Source organism: Felis catus, chromosome A2 (genome assembly GCF_018350175.1).
Source record: "Felis catus isolate Fca126 chromosome A2, F.catus_Fca126_mat1.0, whole genome shotgun sequence".
Lineage (NCBI taxonomy): Eukaryota > Metazoa > Chordata > Mammalia > Carnivora > Felidae > Felis > Felis catus.
In genome coordinates this window covers 121,418,472-121,439,843 of record NC_058369.1, presented here as the reverse complement: position 1 = coordinate 121,439,843, position 21,372 = coordinate 121,418,472, and the positions used below count along the sequence as shown (strand labels likewise).

The window sequence follows — 21,372 nt, the reverse complement described above, 5'->3', positions numbered from 1 at the left end:
GTTGCAGAAGGGAAAACCTAGGCCCAGAGAGGGAAAGTGACTTGCTCAAGCTCACACAGTAGTAGGTGGTGCGGCTGAGTTTTGAATCCCAGTGGCTTTGCTGGGATCATTGCTTTACCTCTCACTTGCATTTGGAATCATTAAATAAAACACATTGACGACACACATATGACGGTTGGCTTAATAGATAACGTTTGTCGAGGGCCTATAGTAGGGGTTTGGGAAAGGGGCTGCTGTGGTCGGGTGGCCTGCGTCCTGCCCTCAGGCATCTTTATTTGAAACATTTGAAGCAGTACATTTACAGACAAATGCACATCATCTTAGAACAGACTGGAGGCCTTATGGACGCCGAAGAAATGAGAGTCCTTTGTAGAAGGCATCCTGGAAGGAAGGGATTTGGGATCCGATCCTGAAGGAAAGGCACAGACTCGGGCAGGGAGTCCCAGCCAGCTGCAGAGGCATGGTGGTGAGAAAGAGCTGTAGAGAGTTGGCTTCGGTTTTAAGGAAGACGAAAAGAGCACTTGTTTCTTATTTTCTGAAAATCTACCCTGCAGAAGACATTGCGCACAGCTGGGTTTACGGCGCTGCAAGAGAGGCGTGGTCTCCCTGCCTTCATATTGCTTAGCCTTTGGGTGGAAAGACCAAGTGTTGATTGTTGGTAGTAAAATCATTACATAAAGATTTCAGGTGGAGATGTGCTATGAAGGAAAAGGTGGGGATTCTGCGAGAGCATACGATACAGCGATGTAAATTCGACTGACGTTTGGCGTGTGAAGGAGTAGGAGTTCACTAGGCAAATGGTTTTGGTATAAGGAACAGAGAGAGGAGTGCTCAGGAACAGGGTGAAGCATGTGCAAAGGCCGTGGGAGGATCGGAGGGGCTGGAAAAGGGTCTGTGTGCTGGAGTTGAGAGAACAGAGTGGCGAGTGGCATGAGACGGGGCTGGGGAGGAGGCATGAGCTTGATCAGATTTTGGTTCTTTATTCAAAGAACCATGGGAAATCACTGAAGGATTTTAAGCAGGGTGACACAACTGACATGATCAAATCTTCCTTTTGAAAAACCACTTTGGGAGCGCCCGGGTGCCTCAGTCGGTTAAGCGTCCGACTTCGGCTCAGGTCATGATCTCGCGGTCCGTGAGTTCGAGCCCCGCGTCGGGCTATGTGCTGACAGCTCGGAGCCTGGAGCCTGTTTCAGATTCTGCGTCTCCCTCTCTCTCTGACCCTCCCCCACTCCCACTCTGTCTCTCTCTCTCTCTCAAAAATAAACATTAAAAAAAATAATAAAAAGATCACTTTGTCTGGCACGTGCCAGTGTTTTGGAGGGGGAATAATGGTGGCTATGCAATAACTTCTTACTACTGGTGGGGATCCAGGCTAGTATTGGAGGCTTGGTGCAGAGTGGTGGTAGTGGAGATGGGGAGAAGTGGATACTTTCCAAAGAGATTTACAAGGTCGAATCTACAGGTGGAATTTAGTGGTATGTTAGATAACAGAGAAGCAGATGATAAGGATAGTTCTTGAGCTCCAGATGTTCCAGTGACATGGATAGTTCATTGGATGGCCAATGGGATAGAGATCTGTGGGAAGGGACCCAGTTTAGGGAAGAAGAGGATGAAGTCAGCTTTGGGTATCAGGGAGGCATTGGGCCTATGGGTCGGGAGCTCAAGGAGAGAACTTGGCTGGAGTCAGATGTGCAGGTCATGGGCACCTAAGTGACCAATGGTCATGGATGAGTTTTTCCAGGAAGAAAAGAGCATTAAATGAGGAAGGAAGAATCAAGCAGTGAGGACGCTCAGTGGCCAGGTAGAAGCGCACAAGCCAGCCCAGAAACACTGGAGAGGTTGGAGGAAAACCAAGAGATCCTGGAGTGCTATGTCATGGAGGTAGAGTAAAAATATACAAAATAGGGGGAGTATCTTTCACTTTGTCTCTAGACCCATTTCCCCATCACCACCCCGAAATCCGTTACATCCCGAGAAGCCACACATCTCGAGCTCCAAGACAGTTGGGGAGGACACTGTTACGAGTACATTTAATGATTTTTCTATTACTGGGACAGATTGCCCTGTGTGTTTTCTGCCGGGAACAATAGCCTCCTTTCCGCTCTCTTACATCATTGCCCTTTGGCTGCCACTGCGGATTGTTGCAAAACTGAGCTAGTTTAATCCCACGGAGCACTAACCACTATCTGGTCTCCGCAGTTCTGCTCCAGGCGCCCTACCTTCCTGTGCCAGCTGGGATCTCTTAATGAACTAGCCGCACACAGCTCGACACTAAAACTGCTTTCACTGGTGAAACTGTCGGATGTTCCACCTTAGGGCTGTTTCCATTCTCTCCCTTTGCAGGATGGCTGTCGCTCCTCCAAGTTACTGTTTTGTGGCCTTCCCACCACGTGCTAAGGACGGTCTGGTGGTATTTGGGAAAAACTCAGCTCGGCCCAGGGATGAAGTACAGGAGGTTGTGTATTTCTCGGCTGCTGATCATGAACCCGAGAGCAAGGTTGAGGTAAGTCCTGTGCTACAGTCTCTCGTTACCACTCACTCTTGCCTCTGGCTTTGCCCAGCACACTTTCCTTAAGCCTGCTCACCGGTCAGGACTGTCCTGTTAGTTCTGTTGATTCCTGTTCCCACGTGGCTTTGTTCATAGCCTTAGAAACCGGATCGCGTGGAGAATACCACGTTCATTGCTGTGACCCTTGTTAAGTAAAATATTTACATGGCTCCCAAGTCGAATGTACAAAATAAGGTATATTCGTAGAGGTCTAGTATCTATCTTTGTCTCATTTACTCTACTCCCTTTTTCTCCTATAGATGTTCCACGTTTTGAAAAATATTTTCGTTTGCGCATCTAAAAAACTACATATGGGGGCACCTTGGTGGCTCAGTCAAGTCCCACTCTTTGATTTCTGCTCAGGTCACGATCTCGTGGTTTGTGGGGTGGAGCCCCATGTCGAGCTCTGCGTTGACTGCACGGAACCTGCTTGGGATTCTCTCCCTCTCCTTCCTCTCTCCCCCTCCCTCACTTGTGCATGCTCTCTCTCTTGAAATAAGTAAATAAATTTTTAAAAATTTAAAAGAAATTGTGTACACAATTGTGCACGCGTGCGTGCACGCACACGCACACACACACACACACACACACACAATTATCCCAGTTCCTCTCCTTTCTTGAATGGGTAGCATGCCCTGTACACTTTTCCCCACTTTGCTTTTTTTTAACTTAAATCATATCTTGGAGATCACTCCATGTGGTAACTAGGGGTAGTATTCATTACTCATTTAGAGCTGTGGAGTGTTGGAGTCTATGGATGTATCCTAGTTTAATCAGTCCCATGTTGCTGGACACTTGGGTTGCTTTCCAGCCTTTTGTTATTGCAAATATTTTCTTGTATTTTGAAGTGAATAATAGCCCGGTGTATCTGTCACAGTATCTGGTCTTGGTTTGTGTATGTGTATCGTTGTCCATTCCTGCCTTGAGTGCTGAAAAATCAGTTTTTGTCAGTCCTTCTTTGGGATATGTGCCTAGAAATGGGACTGTTGGATCACATAGTAGATAAGTCTGTAATTGTTTGGTTATTATCACATTGCCTTCCTTAGGTGGAGTACTTGCATTCCTACGAGGAGGGTGACAGTGCACTTCTCCATATGCTCAGAGTGCATCGTCAAGCTTTCGTGATGGCTATTTTAGTCTGCTGTTTCACTACTTTCTTTCACTGGTTGTCTCAGCTTTTATCGTGCATTCTCTTGGGTGTTCCAGGTTGATTGTTATCAGCACCTGCGAATAGACTCTGAGTGTTCTTACATCTCTGCTTTCTTGTCTGATGGATTGGCTGAGCTTGGATCCGACGTTAATATTTAGTGGAGATAGTGGGTATCTTTGTCTTTGGTCGTGACCTGAGTGAGGCAGCCTTCAGCGTCTCTCCAGTCACTAAGGGGCTGGCTTTAGGACAGAGATTTACACAGTTTTATTTTAAGTATTTTAGAAAGTATACATCAGTTTCTGTTTTTTGTTTTTTTTTAAATTTTTTTTTCAACGTTTATTTGTTTTTGGGACAGAGAGAGACAGAGCATGAACGGGCGAGGGGCAGAGAGAGAGGGAGACACAGAATTGGAAACAGGTTCCAGGCTCCGAGCCATCAGCCCAGAGCCCGACGCGGGGCTCGAACTCACAGACCGCGAGATCGTGACCTGGCTGAAGTCGGATGCTTAACCCACTGCGCCACCCAGGCGCCCCCATCAGTTTCTGTTTTTAGTGGTTAAAAAGAACCCCTCAGGAGCCGGTGGTGAATTTTGGTAAAGGTTTTTTGTTTTTTTTCCAGTAACATGGATTTTTTTCTTTCAACTTATATGACAAATGGAACCATCTTGTGTTCACGGAGTAAACTTCTTGGTTATGGTATGTTTATTTGCGTGTGTGTGTGTGTTTTAATGGTAGGTTTTTTTTTTTTAATTTTTTTTTTGAGAGAGAGGGGGAGAGAGGGAGAGGGAGAGAGAGAGAGAGAGAGAAGAGAGAGAGAGAGAGAGAGAGAATCCATGCTCAGCATGGAGCCCAATGCAGGGCTGTATCTCACAACTTGAGAGATCATGACTTGAGCCGAAATCACGAGTCAGAGGCTTAACCGACTGAGCCACCCAGGTCCCCCAAGGGTGAAGAATTTAGAGAAAAAACTCTGGGCGAGTAAATTAATAAGCTGTTTCCACTGACACAACTTCTGCTCTTTGGTGTTCTGGGTCTTGGAAAATAAACTGATTTTTCTGCTAACTGTGCTGGGTTTTAAATGGGCATCCATCAAGGCGTATTTTATTTTCTTACCTGAATCTTTGTCTGTTTCAGTCCTTTAAAAACAGCTAAGCAGCACCGGAGAGCAACAGAACTTTACAAGGAGCTGCTTATGTTGGGTGAATGGAAGAGGGGCGAGGAAGCGGCCAGGCAGCATGGGGCATGACTTGGCATGGGTTGTGTGCCGTGGGGGAGGTGCAGACCGTGTCCCCAGGACATTCACCAGAACCACTCGCCTCTCCTCTCGTGCCACTAACTGGGTCCAAGCATCTAAGCTTCAGTAGGACATTTCTTTTATATAGGCGGAGAAAAACACTGGGTTCTCTGGCGACCATGCTAGGTTTTTCGATTCCTGAATGTTTGACTGTCCGTGTCGTTTGGATTTGAATGTTTCTCTCTTCCTGGAACAGAGTGGACTCTGCGTGGATGAAGTTTGCACGTTTGAGTTGTGACAGGTTTGACTTATTAGTGACCTTCCCTGCCTGTCTTCCCTAAATGTTTCTTTTTTTCCGAAGAGTCATACAGACTGAAACAATACTTGGATTTTTCACGTGGGCAGACTTAATTTCCCAGAGATAGCTGCACCAAATCCCATCCTACGTGCACTTCTTACGGTGTCATGAACACTCCTCCGTGGAGAGGTGAGGCTGATGCCCCCCTCCCCTGCCATGAGTCTGGGTGAGGGCTTGCGTTTGCTCTGACCCGCGTGGCATGCTGGAAGTGAGTCTTTGTGACCTCCAGGGCTGGGTCACGAAAGGATTTGGCGCCTACACGTGTCTCTGTCTCTTGGGATCTGGCCCTGAGAATCCAGGCACCAGACTGGAAGGAACCCAAAACCAGCCCACATACAGAGAGCACAGGGAGGGGCCCACATGGAGAGGAACCGGAGTCCTTCAGCCAGCGACCAGCGTCAGCTGCCAGATGTGTGAGTGAATGGCCCTTCAGACGGGTCCAGCCTCAGACAGTGTGGAGTGGAGAGTGTCGTCTCTGTCGTGCCCTGTCCGATCTCCTGACCCATCGAGTTCGTGAGCATAATAAATGCTTGTTTTACACCACTGCATTTGGGGGTCACTTGTCAGTAGCCATAGTAACCACAGCATCACACAAAAGCCACTTATAAATATGTCTGAAATAGAGGTTTTAGAAAAATTTGTTTTCTTTTGGGAGGGATAGGCTAAATAACGCAATATTTTCCTTTCACGGGCACCGTCAAGTTTAGAAAATAGGCTAGATTTCTTTCCCTTGTTGACTCAGAGTATATTGTCACTCCCATGTGCTGGAGGTTACGTGATGTGGTTCGACACACATCAGAGTCAGTTTCGAAGGCAGCCTGACCTCTTTTCTGTGCTGCCCACCTGTGTCTGGAGCTGCCTCTGTGCGTTTCCACATCCGTATCCTGCGAGTAATAAAATAACGTCACGGTCAAAAACCAAGCTCATCTTCCCCATCTCCTCTGTTCTTCTTCCTCTGTCAGCACCACCATTGTCTGCCCCATAGTTTAATGTAGAAACCAGAGGGAAACGTTGACCCTCATTTTCCCACACACCTCTGGATGCATGGGGACGGCTGTCGCCAAGTCCTGTGGCTTCCTCTGCTGTGTCCCCATCCCCTCCCCACGGCCCCTAGCTCATTCGGACCCACCCCCAGCTCCCTGCTGCTATAATCTGCTTCTTCATCCCTGGCTCTCTTTTTCCTAGATTCTTCAGCCTGCAGGGTCACCAGAATTTTCTTTTCAGAGCAAAACTCTGTCCCTGCCTTGTTTCAAAAACGGTTGTGTTTACAGGATGAGAGTCCAGGCTGATTTGTATGCATTTCAGAACTCTCCCTGACTGGCACCCGGCTCACTTTCCCTTTGTGTTCTTTTCTTTTAAATTGGTAGACTTAATTTTTTTTTTTTTTTTTTACTGCAGTTCGCAGAAAAATGAACAGGAAGGACAGAGAGTTCCCATATAACCCTTCACCCTTTCACCTCCCAGTTTTCCTTATTATTAACATGTTGCATCCGTGTGGTCCAGTGTTATAATCCATGAGCCAAGACTGATACATTATTACTGACCAACGTCTATCATTTGCCTTATGGTTGGCTTTTCGTGTTGTGTATTTCCATGGGTTTCGACAGATGTAGACAATGACGTGTATCCACCATTATAGCCGGCATAAGGTATAGAAAATATTGTCTACAGAATACTTTCTCAGCCCCAAACATCCTCTGCGCTCCCCCGATTCATTCCTCTCTTCCTGACCCCTGGCAACCACTGATGTATTCACTGTCTCCACAGTCTTTGCCCTTCCTGGAATGTCATATATTTGGAATCCTACAGTCTGTAGCCTTGCAGATTCTTTCGCTTAGTCGTACGCATTGAAGGTTCATCCATACCGTTTCCAGGCTTGATAGTGCAAGTTTAGTTCTGAAAAGTATCCCCCTGTCTGGATGCACAACAGCTTAGCCTTCCGCTCATCTGGTGAAGGACATTTTGGCTGCTTCCAAGACTGGGCAAGTATGAACAAAGGTGCTATAAACATTTATGTGCACGTTGTGCTTTGTTTTGCCTTTTAGCCCTGCTCCCCTCCTATGTGCGGGTTTTTATACGGACATAAGGCTTTTAACTCCTTTGGGATACTTTTAACAAGTAAAGATGCTTTTTAATGTAATTTTACATTTTGAATAGGTAATGTATCCGTGTGGTATTAAAAAGGTTTACTCTCGGGCACCTGGGTGGCTCAGTCGGTTAAGTGTCCGACTTCGGCTCAGGTCATGATCTCATAGTTTGTGGGTTCGAGCCCCGCATGGGGCTCTGTGCTACCAGCTCAGAGCCTGGAGCCTGCTTCGGATTCTATGTCTCCCTCTCTGTCTGACCCCTCCCCTGCTCATTCCCTCTCTCTCTCTCTCTCTCTCTCTCTCTCAAAAATAAATAATAAAAAAAAGATTAAAAAAATAAAAAAAATTTAAAAAAGGTTTACTCTCCCGTATTGCTACTCAGTCTGATTCCCATCCTGCATCACCCTTTTTAGTAATTACTTGCACATCCTTCCACTGTTTCATGCAAATGCAAACAAGTGTGAATACTTAGCCTTATTTTCTTACTTTTTGCCACAAAAGTAGCACATTATATATACTATTCTGAAACTTGATTTAAAACAATTTTTTTTAATGTTTATTTATTTTTGAGAGAGAGAGAGAGTGTGAGTGGGAGCAGAGCAGAGAGAGAGGCAGACACAGAATCCGAAGCAGGCTCCGGGCTCCGAGCTGTCGGCATAGAGCCCGACGCGGGGCTTGAACTCACAAACTGTGAGATCGTGGCCTGAGCCGAAGTCGGATGCTTAACCCACTGAGCCACCCAGGCGCCCCTGAAACTTGATTTTTAAATATAAAATTTCAAATGCACAAAAAAGGTCTACATTTTTTAAATTTAGTAAATCTTTTCTAAAGATTCTTCTACATTTGTACACAGAGATCATCTTATTATTATTTGTTAAGGATGCATAGTGTCCATTGTGGAGATATTCCGTAATTTTTCAATCAGTCCTCTATTGGTGGACACTGGGCCTGTTTTCTAGTCCAGAAGTCAGTCATGAAGAACCTTGTATGTAAGTCATTCTGTACATGTGCGGGTATAGTCTGTAGATACACCTGGCAGATGTAGGATCGCTGGGTCGTGGGGCCAAGTTTTTGTACTAATTGCCCTCCAGAAGGGTTGTACAATTTCCTGCTTGCTTTTCTGCCCTCCTTCTTAGTCTTCCTCTCCCAGCTTGCACCATAGGCTCCAGCTACATTGAGCTGCTCAGTCATTTCTGGAACAAGTAACACATTTGCATTTCTTTGTGCTTTTGTTAAGAATGCCCTTCCTGTCCTCTCCTCTCCTTGGTAGATGCATCCTTCAGGGCCCACATACCAATATCCTCACCTCCCTCTGGCCTGCCCTCCTTCTGTGAACATGTACTTTGTGCCTGTTCTGCCATTATAAATCAATGGAAATTTACAATTGCCTGAAACCCGTGGGATGAGTCTGGCCTCAGATACAAGGGTCTTGGCTTCCAGTCTTGTCTTCCCCATTTCCTGCATCTTGGGTCTTTGAGTCTCTTTGAGACTCAGTTTACTCATTTGCCAGATGGAGGTCATAACACCCACTGTGTCTGCCTTACAGATTTTTTGGTGAAACACATGGGAGCTGATATTTGGAAGTACTTTATAAACTCTAAGGAGAACATTGTAAAAAGAGATTTTTTTTTTTTTTTTTTTAAAGAATTGACTAGTGCTGAGAGCTTCTGTGACTCCAGGTCTCAGTTCCCAGACTATCTTTAGCATTTGGTTCTGAATCTGCTTTTCAATTTTACTCTTGCCTTCTCTCCGCCCCCTTTTTAAAGTAAACTCTACGCCCAACATGGAGCCCAACATGGGGCTTGAACTCAAGACCCTGAGATCGAGACCTAAGCTGAGATCAAGAGTCAATCGCCTAACCAACTGAGCCACCGAGGTGCCTCTACTCTTACCCCTTTAATTCCTTCTGTTACTTTCCCAAGTACAGAATGGTGGGCTCTTTTCCATAGGTGGGGTTATGAGCCCAACAACTATCATGTAACTTTCATAAAAGCTCTCATTGGCATACAGAAATTATTTTTCTAAACTGTGAAGAGTGAGAACTTCCTATAAACTCCCATCTATTTCTTAGCCATTTCACGACATTTTAAACGTATATATTCTGCAGTTTCCCTAGAAACCTCATACTTGAGTTTTCAGGTTCCAGGAATTCATTTTCTGAGAATAACTGTGCACTAAAAGTCATCCTGATTACTCATCCACTGACCCGCCTACCCTTCCAGCTGGCCCGTCCTTCCAGGCGGTCCTCCCGTCCAAGTTGTCCACTCACGCACCCGTCCTCCTTCCTTCTGTCTGTCCATCAGTCTACTCAGCCACCATCTACTCTCCGTCACATTCTCTTTGCTTGAGACAAAGGATAAATGAATAAAGAATAGGATCCTTTAACAGAGTTCCTCCATTTCTAAAATTACCCTGCATGTTTTTGTTTAGCTCCACAGTTGAAAGATTGGAGCATTTTTTAAATGTTCTTTAGTTTCTCTCTCTCTCTCTTTCTCTCTCTCTCTCTCTCTCTCTCTCTCTTTTTTAACAATTTCACTTTGTATGCAGAGTAGCATGGATCCATGTACATCCATTTGTGCTCTCTGAGGATGCTATACCACTACGCATCACAGAGCACATCTCGACTTTTCCTCAAGCCCTGCTCCTTTCCGTAGATAGGAGTGTTGAGGAAGCAGATGAGTAATTTCCTGGATCATGATGTTCTCTGTGTGTATGGGATGTGTGTGTGTGTGTGTGTGTGTGTGTGCCCGTGCGTGCCTGTAGGTGGGTATGTATGCCTATTTTCATATGGTTGGATTTTCTATTTAGGAAAAAATGGATCCAACATTAGAATACTGCTCCAAAAACCAATGCATTTCTTTGTTTAAAAAAATGTTTATTTTATTTTTCAGAGAGAGAGAGAGAGAGAGTGCCAGCGTAAGTGGGGGAGGGGCAGAGCGAGATGTGGACAGAGGCTCTGAAGCAGTCTCTGTGCTGACAGCAGAGAGCCTGATGCAGGACTCCAGTTCGCGAACCGCAGGATCACGACCTGAGCCTAAGTTGGACGCTTAAGTGACTGAGCCACCTAGGTGCCCCATACCAAAACCAGTGAATTTCAATTAAAGTTGACCTGATTTATATTTGGTGCCCAGAGAATAATTATGTCACCATTTGTGGAGACAGAATTCTTGATAGCCAAGTCAGATTTGACACATCATGCTTTTTAAAAGAGTCTCTTATTATTATTATTATAATATAATAACCCTCTTCTCCATTTTCCCCCTTCCTTTAAAGTTTAAAGTCTTCATTGTTTCTTTCTCTCTTTTTTTAAAGTTAGGTTTAATTTATTTATATTTTCCTCTATATAAAGTTCTGTTTGGGTTCAGGTCCCCCAGTGAGATTATACAACTTCCACAGTTTGGGGCAGGCTTTTGGTAGATCACTTCCTTTTTTTCTTGCCCAATGAAAATACTTTCAAGAAGAATAGAAAATTACCCATTAATGATAGCTGGTAACATTGTTAGTAACATTGTCCAGATGGCAGCTATATTTGTGGTTCGTGGGATGTGTGTGTGTTTTGCGGGGGAGAGTGTCTGAATTTCATTTCCGAAGATTCCCTCTTACGGTGGGAAAGCACGAGTTATTCTGGAATCAAAGAGAGCTGAACAAAGCTCCATGTGGCCACCGGGGGGACTGGGTGCCGGTCTTCCTATCTGCTCTTTGTCCCCAGAGCAGGAGCCTCCAGCCTTGTGTAGAGCAGGCGCGTCCCCCCTCACCTCAGGGGAGTGTGGCTTAGCAGGGAACTTCCTTCCACCAGTCCCCTGTCCCAAGCCTGTTTCCGACCCCAGGCCTTTGCATTTGCCCATTCTCAAAGATCTTACGTCCTCAAGGGAGTATAAGGCCCTGCTTCTAAAATGTGGCTGACACTCTTTGTTTTGGTCATTATTTAGAGTCATATGAACCTTAAGGGCACGTTTTCAAAAACCGGCCAAGTAGCCGGCAAGACACTGGGCTAAAGAAGATAAAAACAAACCCCAAGAACCTCAGTGATCATGAGCAGTGCTGCTTTAGAGTTGCAAATTTTCTAAACCTAAAAATATTCCTCCGGAGCGTCCCATTTTCCCTGCTTTCCCCCCCACCCTCCACCCTGGGAAGTCTGGCTGAGTCATCAGCTCATTTCAGAGTGCTTTTTCACTGGTGGTGCCAGGGCTGTGTTCACCATCTGAGTACAGTAGGAAAGCACAATGGTGGCATTTCATTAATTGAAACGTCTATTGTGTGAGTGTCTCTGTTCCCCTTTCACTGGGTGATATCCAGGAAGGGTGTGCACCGGAATGTGCAAGGGGTCGGCACCAGCGTGAAGCTGATTTTGCTTTTTCGTTTTTGACCCCATCACAGAAAATAATAAAGGGCTTGCCCTGCAGGGGAATTGTCTTTTGTCGCCGTCCCCAGGGCTTTGTCAGGCAAGGCTCATCTTTTCTATCCTCCAACCTGGCACGTGTCCCCTGGAGCCACCTGAGAGGGTGACAGGCTCAGTGCAGGCAGTACCTTTAAAACCTCAGTGATCAGCAGCAGACAGTGCCGACATTTACAAGCCTGCCTCCCCGTGCTCCCCGCTCCAGGCAGCCTTATACTGTTATGTGGCCTTGGCACCCAGAAGTCACACAGCTGACAGATTTGTTTTATGAGAGGCTGGTTGGGAGTGGCCGTGGGCAGCAAGACAATTTGCTCATCTCTCTCTCTCTCTCTCTCTGCAAACCTCTTAAGCGGCTTAATCACCGAAGCTGAGGCCAGAACCATCCCTGTAAAGATTGAGCTTTTGCGTGGTGAACGTGTTCTTTCCCCTTTTTGTTTTGGGTAGGAATTCTGGCTAGGAATTTTGACTTGAGGAGCGAAACTGCTTTTGTCACGCTGAAAGAACATGTCAGGTGCATTTAGGATTTTTTTTTTTTTTTTTTTTTTTTTGGTGAGACCTTCCCTGCTGCCTGAGACCCCACTCCCACTTACCGTCTGCCTCCCCAATAGTGATGTGGCCGTTGTGAAGATGAGTGAATTTTATTTAAAAAAAAAGAAAAACGGTGACGGGGGCACCTGGGTGACTCAGTCGGTTAAGCGTCTGAGTCTTGGTTTTGGCTCAGGCCATGAACTTGCGGTTTGTGAGTTCAAGCCCTGCGTCAGGCTCTGTGCTGACAGTGCAGAGCCTGCTTGAAATTCTCTCTCTCCCTCTCTTTCTGCCCCTCCCTGCTCTCTCTCTCTCTCTCTCTCTCTCTCAAAGTAAATAAATAAACTTAAAAATAAAAAAGAAATGACTGCCTGCAGAGTTCATGTTCTAGATGGCCGACTTTACACAGTTTAGCTAATTACATCTTGTGTTAACGTTCCCTATTTACGAGGTTTGCTCCCAGACAAGGATTTTAGATAAGCAATCATGACCATCCTCTTTGATCGGGGTGTGATTCGTCAGATTTCAAACACAATGGAGTGTGTGTGAATTGTAGCCACAGAAGGGTCCTTGTTAGGCCCAGGCTGCTGCAGTCCGTGACAGAGATGCCCTAAGGGTGTGTGTGTTACAGGCTCCGAAGGGCTTGGGTGCACCGCCCCCCCCATCTCCATAACCCCTTTGCTCTCTAGCATATGAGGGGGATCTGTCTGGTGCATTGGCTTTCCGCCTGGTGTTTAGGAGGGGCCGATTTGGCCCATCTGGCTACTCGGGCATCTCTTTTCTTCCTCCTCCTTCCGAGTTTGGCTAAAAAGTGTCAAGTTGGCTGCAAATATTTTGAACTCCCACGAAGACCATATGGTCTTTTGGATTCAGTTTTCAACATTTTTATCAGTCAATACTTAACTGAGCTTTTGCAGTGCTGTTACTCAGTGCCTTCGCAATAGCTTCTGGGAGTGGCACAGAGGGGGGAGTGTTCCTGGCCCCGTCTCTGTCTCTCTCTTCCCTGGCTCTTACCTCTCTGTCAGGAGCACCTCGATGTCTGGCCCGTTTTTTCAAGATCAACTCAAATGTCACTCATGTGATAAATCCTCTGGCCACTTAGATAATTTCCCTCTTTCTGTTGAACCTGTATTATGTCCCTCTGTTCTTTGTTATTCACTTATTCCTTCCTTCCTTCTTTCCTTCTTTCCTTCCTTCCTTCCTTCCTTCCTTCCTTCCTTCCTTCCTTCCCTCCCTTGAAAAAAGATCTGTTGATGCCTAGTGTGTACCAGATTTGGGATATATCACTGAACTAAACCACAAATATATCTCCTTGCCCGTCTGGAGCTTACCTTGTGGCTGGGGGAGATAACGTACATAAACAGTATATGCAGTACATAAGCCAATTATTCGGTATTTGCAAGGGGATAAATGGAATGGAATGTGGAAGAAAAAAGCAGGAATGGATTGCTCAGATGTACAAGACTGAGGAGGGGGAAAGATGGATTACACATTAACTTGACAGGCCTCGGTGATACCTGCTGAGGTTGGCCTGGTGGTCATGGTAATTTGCATGTGTGCTTTCTCCTTGTTTCCCAACTGAACGAACAGGGATTAGGCATCCTTCCTGATTTATCTGCAAACAGTGCTTAGCACAAAATGCCTTCTGTGTGGTTGGTGCTCTGTAAATAATTGGCGAAATGGAAACGAATGTGTAAAAACGAATTTGAGAACAGATAAATAAACCCATTCTTCTTTTTGCTTCCTTCCTGCCTGTAAAAATAACTTTATGATACACCTGCGCTTAAGAATCTTAAATTCCTGGGGTGCCTGGGTGGCTCAGTCGGTTAAGCAACTGACTTCGGCTCAGGTCATGATCTCGCGGTCCGTGGGTTCGAGCCCCGCGTCGGGTTCTGTGCTGACAGCACGGAGCCTGGAGCCTGCCTCGGATTCTGCATCTTCCTCTCTCTGTTCCTCCTCTGCTCGTGCTCTGTCTCTCAAAAATAAACGTTAAAAAAATTTTTTTTTTTAAAAGAATCTTAAATTCCTTCCATATTTACTCATTCTTTTCAAGACAGAATTTATCACTGGAACTGACTCAGTGTACACAGAGGGGTTTGGAAAACGTTGGTCGATGCCTGAACTGCTTTTTACATGAAGAATACAATTTTAAGATATAAACTGCTAGCACATTTAGAGGAGCACAGAGGACCGTAGCTTGTTCATGGCTCTGGCTAGGTTTTTGCTGTAAAAGAAACGTTTTTCCAAGTAAACAACGTTCAGGAACTAGGGAAAACATTTCAAGAGTGCATTTCATTATCAATTTGCCGTGAAAAACTCACGGGCCCCTTGACAGCCTCTGGATTTAATTAGCTTTCAGTCTTACCAGGATTTATCCAGTGAAATAACATCATCCCAGTGCAGAGCAGCACCTTCCATGGATTATGAAGATACATATGTCACCTGACCAATGAGTGTGCATGCTGCCCGCGTTTTAGCTCTTACCCGAGGCTTAGACGTTATGGAAAATCAATGCAGAATAACGTCCCGGGCTGTGTTCAGTCGATACAGCTGGGTCGCGAGTCAGAAAAAGATCCGAGGCCACAGTTGAGCCGATGCTTTCAGTGCCCAACTTAAAATGTAAATGGTTGCTGCAGGTGACGAATTTCTCCCTTGAGAGCCAATAGCGCTGTGCAGCTTAGAGCCCTGGGTTCCATGCCAGAGTCAGCAGGCCCCTTATGGGCCACCCAGGTTAACGTTTTTCTCATTTCTCCAAGGGAGCTGTCTGTGCCGTGGGCCCATCGTGGGGAGGGAAAGGGTAGAACCAGCGGGCCGGGCTTTGAGTTAGCTGGTCCCACCACCCAACTTCCATTTGCCTCAATGCACTGTGACCCCTTTTACTGTCTTCATGCTTCTGCGTAAGAGTTCGTGCGAAGGCAGGGTTCTAAGGCTAAAAATATTTCGAAAAACAAAATCGCTTGTTCTCGATCAGCTCGCTCATTTTCCAGGTAAAGACACAGCAGCCTGGAGAAGGTAAGACATACAACACCACGTGCTGTGGCTCTTGCTGTCCTGATCATAGTTAGAAACACGCCCTTCTGGGACTCTCTTCCCCTGTGTCCACTGCATAGGCTTAGTGTGAGAATCAGATGGGACAGACAGGGAAGCACAGTGTATAAGAGAGCATTTAATGCATTAGTTCAATGTAAAGTTTTATCATCACGTTCCCTTTTCTACCATGAGAGCAAACGTGAAGGTTATGAAACTAGGTTCCAGGGAGCCCTAGGGATCATTGCCAGGAGCATAGGGGACCCCCCCTCGTCCCCACCCCCATCTTCGTCAGGCAACACATTTTCCTTTAATCTGCTTTCTATGTTAGGCCTCCGAGTAAAGTTTCTTCTATAGTAAGGTTCAATAACTTTAAAGAAGTTTGAAAGCCACTGATCTGGAAGGAATTTTGCAGATGAGAATAAATGGTTATGTTTGTGTGAAATGCTTGTGCCCTGAAGCATCTGTGCCTGCTGAAATGACCAGACAGCGTATTCAGGGCACAGATGGGCTGCATACCTGGTTCAAGAAGCTGATTGCTGGGGCGCCTGGGTGGCTCGGTCAGTTAAGCGTCCGACTTCGGCTCAGGTCATGATCTCACGGTTTGTGAGTTCGAGCCCCACGTCGGGCTCTGTGCTGACAGCTCAGAGCCTGGAGCCTGTTTCAGATTCTGTGTCTCCCTCTCTCTCTGCTCCTCCCCTGTTCATGCTCTGTCTCTCTCTGTCTCAAAAATAAATAAACGTTTGGGGCGCCTGGGTGGCGCAGTCGGTTAAGCGTCCGACTTCAGCCAGGTCACGATCTCGCGGTCTGTGAGTTCGAGCCCCGCGTCAGGCTCTGGGCTGATGGCTCAGAGCCTGGAGCCTGCTTCCGATTCTGTGTCTCCTTCTCTCTCTGCCCCTCCCCCATTCATGCTCTGTCTCTCTCTGTCTCAAAAATAAATAAATGTTAAAAAAATAAATAAATAAACGTTAAAAAAAATTAAAAAAAAAAAAAAAGAAGCTGATTGCTATAAATGCGAGAGCACTGTGGATAAACTGGGCTTGAACCGGAGACTGAAACCTGATTGGCACAACTGCACCTCACTCTAGAGACCTCTGAGCTTGCGTTGAGACCTGGGGTATCTTTTAAGTCTTGTGTTCCCAAGGCCTTTCATTTTCTGGCTCTGTTTGCAACTGATGTAGTGGTTCCGCTTAAGTACCAAGATGGAAACTGAGTGGTTCCTGACAGGTGATGGTCCTTTCTTTCCTGTCTTTGTTTTCTAGTGCACGTACATTTCAATCGACCAAGTTCCCAGGACCCATGCTATTGTGCTAAGCAGACCTGCCTGGCTTTGGGGGGCAGAAATGGGAGCCAATGAGCATGGAGTGTGCATAGCCAATGAAGCCATCAATGCCAGAGAACCAGCAGCTGAGACCGAAGCCTTATTGGGGATGGATCTGGTCAGGTACCACACAGTCATTCTTTGAAACAACCGCTCAGAACAGGTGGGGGAATGGGAACGGGATTTATTTCCTTCCAAACCTCATATTTTTGTCACACGGTCCTCCCAAAGGAGACCTGTGTCTTTTGATAAGTTTGAGGTGATAGGAAAAAACAAAAAAGGTGGATTACAGTGGAATATTATTGAGCAATAAAAAATAACCGAGTGCTTACACATGCTTCAACATGGTGGGTTTTGAAAACATCGTGCTAGGGGCGCCTGGGTGGCTCAGTCGGTGGAGCGACCGACTTCGGCTCAGGTCATGATCTCACGGTTTGTGAGTCCGAGCCCCGCGTCGGGCTCTGTGCTGACAGCTCAGAGCCTGGAACCTTCTTCGGATTCTGTGTCTCCCTCTCTCTCTGCCCCTCCCCCACTCATGCTCTGTCTCTCTCTGTCTCAGAAATAAATAAATATTAAAAAAAAAAAAAAAAGAAAGAAAACATCGTGCGAAGTAACAAAGCCAGACAGCGAGGTCACATGTTGTATGATTGCATTTACATGAAATGTCCAGAACAGGCAAATCCATAGTAGCAGAAAATAGATTAGTGATTGCCTGTGGCGGGGGTGGGAAAATGGGGAGTGATTCCTTATGGATATGGGGCTTCTTTTGGGGGTGTTGAAAATGTCCCAGTTAGGTTGTGGTGGCAGATATGTGAATGTACTAAAAATCACTGAACGGTGTATTTTAAGCGGGTGGTTCATGGTTTGAAATGTAGCTAAAATATACGAAAGAGGGAAGGCTGCATATAAAATACATAACATATCAAGGAAGAAAGAAGAGATATATGCCCCTCCTGTCCTTCTTCATCTCACTTGTCCTCTTCCCTTTTCCTTCTCTACTGGCCACTACATAACAGGAGGCAGCAGGCGCGTAGCGGGCTCGGGGGAATGGGGGCCTCTCCTTGGTCACCACAATGCTGTGAGCACCGGGACTTGTGTGCCTGGCCTGCGGTGGCTGATCAATGACCGAGTTTGGAGTGAACCACCAAAGGCGAGGGTGGGTGGGACCGAAACGACGCTCCGAACTGGCATTCTTTTTTTTTGGAGATCGTGAAATGCAACAGACTCATGGCCTCGTTGAAAGAATATTGGGCTGGGAGCCAGGGGCCTTGGTTTTCTGTGTGAGTTCACCCAAGTTACAGCACCCCTCGGGGCCACAGTCTCCGCATTTATTCGAGGGGAGGCCTTAGATCGGATGACCTCTAAAGAACCTCCCAGAGCCAACATCTTATACCAAGCAATCGCGGTTTTGACGCTTTGTAGGACTTGCAGGGAGAAAGTGTGCATTTACACAGAGACCTCTGTGGTCCGTAGCTTCCACCAACCGATGGATAGGCCTATTGACCTTCCAGGAATGGGCACACTGGGCCTGACATACCTGCGTGAGAGTCATGGACTGCAAGTAGGGATCCTTACAAGTAGTTTTCATAAAACAAGAATTTGAACTTGGGTGCATCTGACTCCAAGATCCAGAAAAACATGGACTGAGCTCATATATTCAAAGGATCTGAACTGTGCTGAAGGTAGATGTCAGAGTGAGACTCTAACCTTGGCCCAGCTAATTCCATCCCTTTTCCTGCCCCGGTCATGCCCATAGTGAGGTGACGCAGCCAAAGTGAAAGTAGGCATGGGACCAGAAAGATGCTGTTCTCATTTGGAGTCGCGTGAATTTGCCCCATCTATGGGGCCAGAGCACTGTGAAAGGCTTTGGAACGGGTCTCTTGATATCGGGTAACTTGTGGCCCTAGACTACTGTGGCCCAGGTGCACCTGTCCCCTCAGTCTTCCTGTTGTTTGCGTCCCGATACAGTGGAGCAGGCTGTCCTGTCCTTGGCCCATGGCACAGAGGCTAAGTGGGAGTGGCCAGGTGTATCGTTTTCCTTGGTCCTGGCACACAGGGTAGGAGGGTCTGATCAGAGTGGTGTCTGTGGATGAGTGCTGAGATCCCGCTGCCGCCGCCATACGCAGAGGGCACTAAGGAACCTCCCGGAGCCAAGGTTCTTGGCTTGTGGGAGGGCAAGTGCGCGTACTGGCGCCTCAGTGTGGAATGCAGCGGGCAGAACGGCAGGAGAATGAGCTAGAAGCCGCAAAAGAGAAGTCACGGCGTCCAAAGGTGGTGTGCCCCTGGCTAGGTATTCCCACACTCCTAGCACGTGTTTGCCTGGGCAGATTGGAGCCCTGTGAAGGCCCCGGGACAAGGCTTCTGCCTGGAACGCATGCATGAGGCAATGTGACCAGAGGCTGCTAGGCATCTGTGAAAGGAAGAAGGGGGCCCTCCTCAGGGCACAGCTCGGGCAGATCAGAGAGGTGCTCATATAGCATGCTTGTTTCCTCTGGATCCTCAAGAGCAGATGAGTGCTTGCTTCTGTCGGTCCTCTTTGGAGAAGATGACACCCACCAACAGAAAAGTCTGCTTAAGCCAACGGTCTCCTAAGTTTATTTTGTATCACTCTGCTAAGGTCTTAGGGTTCAGCTTTGCAAAACAGTGACTTTTCACCAAGTCTTCCTAAATAAGCTAAAATTGAGAAATGCCCAATAAATGGATATATAATTATCTGACTACGAAGATAAGCCTGTCGCGAGAGCAAGTCTGTCGGGGCGCCTGGGTGGCTCAGTCAGTGAAGCGACCGACTCTTGATTTTGGCTCAGGTCAGGATGTCAGGGTTTCTTGAGTTCAAGCCCCACGTCGGGCTCTGCGCTGACGGCCTGGATTCTCCCTCTCCCTCTGCCCCTCCCCTGTTTGCATTCTCCCTGCCTCTCCCAAAATAAATACATAAACTTAAAAAAAAAAAAAAAGAGAGAGAGAGAGAGAAATAAGTCTGTAGCATTATCTTTTCCTCTCCCTGGCAGGACAGTGGAGGTTCCTTCAGCAAGAATCAGGCTGGGTGAGTTTTAGAGACGATTGCTCGCATGATGAAAATTCCCCCAGAGCTGGCTTATGCTGCCATCTTAGCGGGCACCGTCGTCTCTGTTCTGAGGCGCTTGTGTTCCTGCCGCCAGAATTATGATTGGAAGCAAGAGATGAGTCAGTGGACATTTACTGAGTACATTTCAAGTGCCATCCTCTTTCACATCAGCCTGAGAAGGGCGTAGTCCCGTTTTGACATTACAAATGAGAAAATCACGTTCCCGAAAGGTTATGTTACTTAAGGTCACACTGCCAGTGGGTGGCACACATAGAATTGGGAGCCAGGTCCCCGTATCTCTGAGCCATTGTTTTGCGGCCACAGCGTGCTGCCTCTCAGACCTACTGACCCCCTTGGTCCTGGGCAGTTGTGTTTGTATTTTCACAGTCAGTATGTCGTACACCTGTCTTCATAGAGCCCAGGGATTAGGTACCTGTTTTATAGGTGACATAACGCGGAGTTCAGACATATTATGGGACTTGCCCGAGGTCACGCAGAGGGCCGTATCTGTGCCCTCTGCAGGGGGCCGATTACTTGGAAGGGCTGGGAGCAGACTGCTGTTTCATTTCAGAAGAAATAGGTACTTTTTGATAAGTGACGCTCTAAGCCACACCAGGAGAGGCAGGCTGACAGGTAGGAGGAGAGATACGCAGAAAAGGATAGATCACGTCCTACCAGGCACCCATTCCCTGTGAGATGACGGAGTAACACCTATGTACCGAGGACAAGGGCTGGCAATGGAACCCTTTGTTACCAACCGAAATGCCTGGTGTAGAGTAACAGAGATCAAGGCTGCCCTGCGCACAGGTGTCCTTTTGCCCGGAGGCAGGAAGGAGAATAAGCCACAGAAAGGGGGTCTTGACACGGCTAGAGCTGAGCTGGCCGGCATCATGGGAGTCAGAATCAGAAAAGAAACAAAGCGTTGGCTGAGCTGCCTTTCACGAGGGAGAAGCCACTGGGTTCCTGAGTCTTCTGTTTGTGTGTGTGTGGGGGGGGGGGGATGGGGGGTGCCCAAAGACAGAAAACACCCCCACGATTTGGAACCGAATGCGTGAGAGACGCATTCTGAGCTCAAGTGCCGTGAACCTGCGTATCGGCCTGCATATTTCATACATTTACACGTGACGGCGTGCTTAGTAACTCAGCTGCACCCCAGGCTTTGGTTACTATGGTGAGAACCACAGCGTACGAAAGGACTGAGGGAGACTTCCGGTCTTCTTACTTCAGGCTTGGTTTGGAAAGAGGGACAACAGCCAAAGAAGCCTTGGATGTCATCGTCGCCTTGTTGGAGGAACACGGACAGGGTGGCAATTATTACGAAGATGCACACGCCTGCCACAGCTTCCAAAGCGCGTATCTGATTGTGGATCGCGAGGAAGCCTGGGTGCTGGAGACCGTGGGGAAGTACTGGGCTGCTGAGCAGATCACAGGTGAGCGGTGTGGACGGGCGGCGGGGGGGTGGGCTTCGAGGGCAAGAGAGGCTCAGGCGGATGCTGCCTGGACGCGTAGGAGTCACCCTGGTGCGGCAGACCCCCTCTGTGCCGTATCCTCACTTCTGGGCTCTGCTTCTAGAAAGAACCTGGGCTGCAGAGGTGTCAACGCTTGGGAGACACGCTCGTGACATTTCTTATTTTCCGCTTGCTTTCTGGGCAGGACCCGG

At 47.2% G+C, this 21,372-nt stretch overlaps 1 protein-coding gene across 2 annotated transcripts in view; it reads left to right on the top strand.

The window, feature by feature from the left end:
- SCRN1 (secernin 1) overlaps positions 1–21,372 on the top strand; it is a 63,728-nt gene that overhangs the window by 20,592 nt on the left and 21,764 nt on the right. Inside the window, exons 1-4 of one of the 2 annotated variants that reach the window (XM_019825641.3) lie at positions 1,745–1,884; positions 2,347–2,506; positions 16,590–16,771; positions 20,940–21,142. In XM_019825641.3, coding sequence (XP_019681200.1) covers positions 1,874–1,884; positions 2,347–2,506; positions 16,590–16,771; positions 20,940–21,142 — 556 coding nt within the window. In that variant the 5' untranslated portion in view covers positions 1,745–1,873. Of the gene's footprint in view, positions 1–1,744; positions 1,885–2,346; positions 2,507–16,589; positions 16,772–20,939; positions 21,143–21,372 lie in introns of those variants that run through there. The other variant, XM_023250464.2, reaches the window with a different exon arrangement.